Source organism: Castanea sativa, chromosome 10 (genome assembly GCF_040712315.1).
Source record: "Castanea sativa cultivar Marrone di Chiusa Pesio chromosome 10, ASM4071231v1".
Taxonomy (NCBI): Eukaryota; Viridiplantae; Streptophyta; class Magnoliopsida; order Fagales; family Fagaceae; genus Castanea; species Castanea sativa.
This window is the reverse complement of record NC_134022.1, coordinates 128830-136449: the sequence shown is the minus strand read 5'-3', so window position 1 is coordinate 136449 and position 7620 is coordinate 128830. Positions and strand designations below refer to the sequence as shown.

Genomic DNA, 7620 nt, shown 5'->3' with positions numbered 1-7620 from the left:
CAAAACACACAACCCAGGCTTCTCCGATTTCTTTTTCATATTTTCACTTCTCTCTCTCTCTCTCTCTCTCTCTCTAAGTTCGAAGTTCCAGACATGGCCGCGCCGCTGCAATACCTGGAGACACTGCGCAACGCTCACCCAGAGCTGGGCGAGTGGTACGCTTCTCTTGCAGATCTGTACCAGAGGAAGCTCTGGCACCAGCTCACTGCCAAGCTCGAGCAGTTCGTCGCTCTCACCGTCTTCCAGGTCTCTGCCTTTTCTTCCTCTTTCAATTTCTTAGGGTTTCTGAATCTCAACAGCTTTTTGATTTCTTTCGCCGGGATTTGCTTATTTTTTACAATTAGGGTTTTTATGAACAAGAATATTGGGGAATTGGGTTTTTTTTTTATTTAAATTTTTTAGTTAGCTTGATTATTGGCATTGAAGAATTTTTGTTTTTGTTTGCTTTTATAGTTTCTGATTGGTTACTGAGAATTTGAGGGAAGGAAATAGTTTTAGCTCAAGGTTAAAGTTAGTAGATCTTATAAAGGGTGGAACTTGATTTGTTCTGGAAAAAAAACTTTATTTCTTTTGATTTCTTTCAGTCTTGTGTTATATTGAAATTTGACTGCAATGGAGATTATAATGATATTTAGACTTTTTTAATTATGAAAAAGAATATTGGGGAATTAGGGTTTTGTGTTGAAATCAGGGTTTTTATTTTTATTTATTTATGATTACTGAGAATTTGGGAGAAGATGCGAGTGGGTATTGTAAATTTCAACTAAGGAAATAGTTTTAGCTCAAGGTAGATCTCGTAAAGGATGGAACCTGATTTGTTTGCAACTTTGTTTTGGAAATTTTTTTTATTTCTTTTGATTTCTTAGTGGCAATTTTGGCCGTGTTATACTGAGATTTTAGTGTAATGGATATTATAAGGAGACATTTAGACTTGTTTTTATTATTATTGGTAAGTTACATCTACACATGGCAGTGCTTGGATCCACGACCTCACATTCCACCTTGATCTTACATGGGATGGAAGGTGTTCTTTGAGCTAGAGCTCATTGGTTCTATAAGAATATTTAGGTTTTTGAAAGGTTTGGTAATGCTGTAGCTATTTTCTTAGGAAGAGTGGAAGCTAGAAATAATGAAAGTTTAGGTTTCCAAATTTTGGGAATTTAATTGGGGTTATATTGGAGGTCATGTACCAAAGTTGCTGGCAGTTTAATAATGGGTTAAATATTTCTACTGCACTTTGGAGAGCCATGGGCCAAAACTGACATCTTTGACTAGAATTAGACCTGAAACTTCAATTAGACCATAAGCATTTCAATTTGGACGGTCTTCTTATCGGAAGTACTTTGCTCAAATGTCTGTTTGTAGAACTTATTATGCTCATACTCCTACCATGTGCCATTGGTTAGGATTTAGGGTATGTGGTCTTGATATTTTTGTATCATTTTCTTCCTCCCTCCCGTCACAGTGAAACCCAACCCAACCCAACCTACTTATCGATTAAAAAAAAAGAAAAACATAAACTGAACCCAATCTGTTTAGTTTGGTTTAGTCCAATAACTCTGTCAGGTTTGGGGTTTAATATCTCAAACCCGGCCCTTGTTGTTTGGATTCTGGGAAGACAAAACTCCTACCCCACTAAACCCAACTGGATTGTATAACTGAGCAAATTGTTGACTGTCTTATCATTACCCTAATTTCACGTGATAACTCTGCTAATGCTTCCCCTCAAAAAACCTAGCCAATTCAAAATCACCGAGTTTCATCCGGTTCTAACCAAATCCAACTGCCAGCCCTAGTATTTTCTTCTATTGGTTGCCTGATTCTTTTCAATCAGTGTCAGATGCTAATTTCTGAACACAACAGTCTTACTTATCAAAAAAAAAAAAAAAAAATTCTGAACACAACATTCAAATCAGATGATGGGTTTATCTAGAACTTAACTATACCTGACCATGATCAGTTCCATCCCTGTCAAACCTCCACCCAAAATTAATCTGTTTACCATGAATTGTTCATGCCTAATTGAAATATAGGTGCAATTGTCACCCACAAACAAAAAGTGACTGTTTAGATTAAAATAAAAGGTGGGATTCTGGTTTTAAGTAATTAACAAGTTGCTTGTTTACCGACCTGACCTACCTTGTGTTCTTGATCTAGATTGCATGCTATACTTGTTGATGAATAACCCACAGACCTTACTACTACAGGCCGGAACCAGTCATTTTCTATATATTCATTCATATGCAGAATATAAAAAATTACCCAAGTTCATTGATCGTCCAAGAGTTCTACAATTATTTTGTGCTACTAAATCTTGTTTTATCATTGGTTATGGTACTCTGAACTGGATATTTCTGTTAAGAAAATCTCTGTATATTGTTTGTGATTTTTTCCCCTTGTCACACTAGTTTTCCTACTTGTAATTTACTGTCTGTTTTTTTTCTTTATAATTGCATCTGACACTTCTGTTTTTTGGTTAAATTGATTTCAGGCTGGTGATGCTCTGATACAGTTATATCACAATTTCATCACCGACTTTGAGACCAAAATCAATCTTCTCAAGCTTGCACATTTTGCTGTCATAGTTTCTAGGCAATATTCAGAGAAAGAAGCTGCTATTAATTATCTAGAAGGAGTGATTGAGAAACTTCAAGCAACTAGAGAGCAGCGAATTGAAGAACCAATCCTTTACATTAAGATGCAAATAGCCATATTTAAACTTGAGCAAGGTGACCAAAAAGATTGCAAGAAGCTTCTAGAAGATGGGAAGAGTACCCTTGACAGCATGACGGATATTGATCCAACTGTCTATGCTAACTATTACTGGGTTTCATCTCAGTACTACAAATTTCGTCAAGAATTTGCTGAGTTCTATAAAAGCGCTCTTCTTTATCTGGCATACACATCAGTGGAGTCTCTCTCAGATTCATTTAAGCTGGTACGTGATTATATTTATTTTCTTTATCTGGTTTACATGTCAGTGGTTGCCTGGAATTATTTGTGGGTTGTTCTCTCATTAAGGTAATTTTGGCATGTCATCTTGATGGAAGGCTTGAAATGTGTGCTTTTGACCCTATATATATATATATATATATATATATATATATATATATAATTTTTCTTATTTGTTGTGATTTGGGGGATTTATTCATTGAATTTGTTTTGTCTCTGAGTGGCACCAGTTTGAGAATAAAATGCGTTATGCTCTCTGACCAAATCTGTGGCTTCAAATTCTCCAAGTAGGCTAATAGAGATTTTTAGGATGTTGCCAGGTTGAATTGGGTATAGTTTGATGGTGATTGCATCCTAGGCTTGCAATCAATTTTTCGAAGGAGTCAAAAACCATCTTCACCTTGTAACCATAAATGGAATGGAGTCAGACAGCTCAGGAAAAGTGGGGGCAGTACTGGGTGGTATATGATATAAGTAAAGTTTAACTCGGGCATAAAATTTATTTGTTTAAACTAGCTACGGATTAGGATGTTTTGAGGCTTATTGACCATTTGAAGTCCTTGCTAATCTTGACTTTGTTTGATTGGTCTCGGGCTTGGGGTTTTACATATTGTACTTCCATTTTTGAATTCGAGTACTTTGTTAGATTTTCTATTTGATTTGCTTGTAATTGTTTTAGGTACTTTGTGTTCATCATCGTGAACATATAGTACATTTTCACCTGAATAAAAAATTTATTACTTATAAAATAAATCTTAAAATTCTGTATTGTACTAGTTTGGCATTGTTTTGAAACTAGTTGTATGCTTAGGCTAGTAGCTTACTTGGTCCATAATTGTCAATTTGAGTTAATTTATGGAAAGAAATTATGATGATGATTTAACTAGATATTGCTATAATATATGTGCTCTGCAATGATTTTGAATGCTGGTAGTCCTTTGTTGGATTAATGGCAATAAGGGCACAAACAATGTCATCAATTGACTGTGCAGTTTTGATCAAGGATTGCCATAAAATTCATTTGATTAAATGGTCCACTTATTTTGACTGCTGATTGACCATATAGACCTTCTATTCTGCTACTTTATCTTGTGATTGTAACCTATGGGTATTTAATTTATGTTTTAGGATTTGGCATTTGATTTGTCCCTTTCTGCATTACTGGGAGATAACATCTACAACTTTGGAGAGCTGCTTGCCCATCCCATTGTAAGTGCATTGTCACCAAGGTTCTTATTTTTATATTTTTGTGTTAATTTTATATCTATACATTTGTACTTTCATTAGTTAGAGTCATCTTGCATACAATAGGCTTTGATTGCATAACCTCACCCACCTCCTAGAACTTGTATGGAGAGGAAGTGCCAGGTCAGCTTTTTGTACTAAATTTATGGTTTGTGTGTGTGTATTCTATTTTCATCCCAAAAATTTAAAATGTCACCCATTTTGTCCTTTTGTTTGCTTTCATTAACTTTTTTTATTAGCATGTGTTGCAGAATACAAATTTGAGGAACAAAAATAGAACCTAAACTATATTTTAGGGACAAAAAGGATATAGTTTAAGTTCTATTTTTATACATGAAATATCAATCAGGTTTTATTTTGCTCCTGAACTTAACAAGAGTGGATGGAAGGACAAAATGTTGAACATTTAAAATTATCAAGGACGGAAATGGTACTTTTTAAAATTTTAAGGATGAAATTACAACTTTTGCTATATTTTAAGGATGAAAAATATTTTAACCTTTTTCTTCATTGATTGTTATTACTCAAAATGTGTAGGCTCTTTAATTTAGTGGCAAACGAAACCGTATTAGTCCAGATTTTAGCATTATCAATACTTAAATGATATTACTTACTGAATAAAAAAAAATGTTGAAATGCTTTATGAATTTCATAGTTCATACAATTTTCTTAGAAGTAAGAGTACATTTTGACAAAATTTATTACATGTGAAGCTTGAATTATTGTTTGAAGCTGTATGTATTTCATCTTTAAAATGTATAGGCTTTTTTTGGTACTAAATTTATATATATATATATGTGTGTGTGTGTGTGTGTGTGCGTGTGTGCGCGCTTCAGTTTAGCTGCCTACTATGTTGGATAATGACATCTTTGAACAACTTCTGCAGATTAAGAGTCTTCTAGGGACAAAGGTTGAGTGGCTCTACTATATCCTTCAGGCATTCAACTCTGGGGATTTGGTTCGTTATCAGGAACTATGCCATGTGCACAATGCTGCTCTGAGGGCTCAACCAGCATTAGTTGAGAATGAGAAGAAGCTTTTGGAAAAGATAAACATTCTCTGCTTGATGGAAATTATATTCAGGTTTAGCATTTATTTTTTCAAATTTTGATTTGTGCCAGGGCCCAGGGAAGATGACCTTTTCTTCTAATACAATATGTAATAATTATTATTGTACTGTACTTAACTGATGTATGCTGCCTTGCAGCCGGCCGTCTGAAGATCGAACCATACCTTTGAGTATCATTGCGGAGCGCACAAAACTTTCTATAGAGGATGTGGAGCATCTTCTTATGAAGAGCCTTTCTGTAAGTCCCTAGTGTCCTGGAAATAGTAATGAAGAGTAATTAATCTTTAAATTCTGTGAATCTTTATCGCCTTCGTAGGCTTTTTCTGCTCATGTGTCTTGCTTGCTCAGTTCTTTGTATATTTTCTCTTTGAACTATTTGTTTCTCATTAAATTTGGTGCATCTTTGCCTAATTTTCTGGGTTTGAAAAACTACTAATGCCCACCATTAAGATTGGTCAATTTGCACCTTCGAAGAATGAACCATGGTTGATTGCATTCATTTATGGTTGATTATTATTATTATTATTTTTGTTCCCATGGACATGCTTTCGTTGCTTAAGACACTGCGAGATTTTTATTGCAGGTTCATCTGATTGAAGGTATAATTGATCAAGTAGAGGGCACAGTACATGTATCCTGGGTGCAGCCAAGAGTTCTGGGTGTTCCACAGATCAAATCCTTGCGTGACCGTCTGGACAACTGGTTGGATAAAGTGCACACTGCCTTGTTATCTGTTGAGGCTGAAACACCTGATCTTGTTGCATCATGATTCGTGTTTATTGATTTGCTTTCTGCCCATTGTAACGATTCCTTAACAAAAAAAAAGGGATAAAATTGCTAAGGCGACAAAAAGAGATACACAGACTAAAGTGTAAGTTGCTTGGGCAGTAGGGCCAGCTTTGTATGCTTCCTTTCTTATTGCCTGTTTCATCATTTTCCTGGAAGGAGCAACCTCTTGTACTTCACTTCGGAGTCATTGGTACTATAGTGGCATGCCTACAGACATGGTGCATCAACATGAAAAACGGCTGTTTTTAGACTTTAGAGTGATTATTAAACTATGTATTTTGAAATTTTCTTGGATACAATCACATGCGATCTCTTTCTGCTTATTAAGTGCATTTCCTTTAATGGTTATCATTTAATTTGTTTCACACGTAATTGCAATATCTGAATAAGCTTACTTTTGTAGTTTCACCTATATTTCATAAACAATAACTTCTCCCCTCGTCCTTTATGTGCTGCGACCATGTGTGCATATTTTCATACTAATGGTCAGCTGAAAATATTTTCTGAGAAGTATTTTATATTTTAGGGTTTAGTTGCGATCTTGGTGTTGATGTGACTTGGAATGAATAAAAAAATTATGTAAAGAAAAAACAAAATAAAACAAAGTTGGCGATGTAAATAATGACCCAAATCAGCTAGTATGTACTTGATGGTGGACTTGGAGCACATCCAGACAACACACTCGAAACAATATTCATGAGGTTTAGCAGAACCCATTTTTGGGATAGTTTCTTTGATCTCACATGAGGTTATCAGGCGTCATATGATTCTTGGCATGAGGTTATAGGACCCCCCATTTTTTAGAGAGAGTCTCCGAGCCCACATGAGTTTACTAGACCATGTCATTCTCGGCATTTTAGTTTGGACAAAACTTAGATACAATGCCTTGAGTTATCCTTTTAATTACTGTTGTGTATAAAATAAACAAAATCAACAACTCAGCAAATGGATAGTAAAATTATCTCTCGTCTTTTTTCTTTCTTATCTTTTTCCCTCAACAGTGAAAACCATGCCTTATCTCTCCACATGGCTTCAATTTTCCTTGATTTCCTTCATTTTCTTGAGAACCAAACAAAATTTCAAACCCTATAAATTGAAAGATAAAGATCACATGACCTCAAAATCACCCATGCATATATGAATTTTAGAGAGAGAGAGAGTGAGCGGATTGATGTTGCTGGTTTACTTGTAAAGTGAAGAGAGGAGAGTATTTGAAGAAGCCAAAGAAATATTATTAAAGAAACCTGAATAGTAGTTTTTAGTGGTAGAAGATAAGGAGGAGACCCCAATGCTAGAGAGAGGAAAAGCTACAAAAATCTTCACGAAAACTCCTAAGTCCTCCCTCTCTGTGTTTATTTCGTTTCCATTTTTAGATCTCTCCCAACGTTATTCAATTTAGTTGGAGAACTGGGGCAGATCTGAACTCTAAAATTGAAATAATCGGGTTCTCTCTTGCAAGCCAATGAACAAAAATAGAAAGGGAAAAAAAAAAAAAACCTAAAGAATTAAGTGCTTTAATTTTTGACGCTGTTTACTAAGTTGTCAATATTATACAAATAACTGAA

General features: G+C 35.0%; 1 protein-coding gene across 1 annotated transcript; it reads left to right on the top strand.

Moving 5' to 3' along the window:
- Positions 1-6378, top strand: LOC142613211 (26S proteasome non-ATPase regulatory subunit 13 homolog B). The gene is made up of 6 exons (XM_075785449.1): positions 1-246; positions 2492-2938; positions 4081-4161; positions 5084-5280; positions 5405-5504; positions 5850-6378. Exons 1-6 carry the CDS (start codon positions 94-96, stop codon positions 6033-6035), a joined length of 1164 nt encoding a protein of 387 aa, XP_075641564.1. The 5' UTR covers positions 1-93; the 3' UTR covers positions 6036-6378.
- The last annotated feature ends 1242 nt before the right edge of the window (positions 6379-7620 follow it).

Bases quoted from the DNA above. Each gene is read 5' to 3' on its own strand.
- LOC142613211 (XM_075785449.1), top strand. From the start codon at position 94: ATGGCCGCGCCGCTGCAATACCTGGAGACACTGCGCAACGCTCACCCA. The intron at 247-2,491 runs GTCTCTGCCTTT...AATTGATTTCAG, and splicing joins TCGCTCTCACCGTCTTCCAG to GCTGGTGATGCTCTGATACA. The intron at 2,939-4,080 runs GTACGTGATTAT...TTTATGTTTTAG, and splicing joins TCTCAGATTCATTTAAGCTG to GATTTGGCATTTGATTTGTC.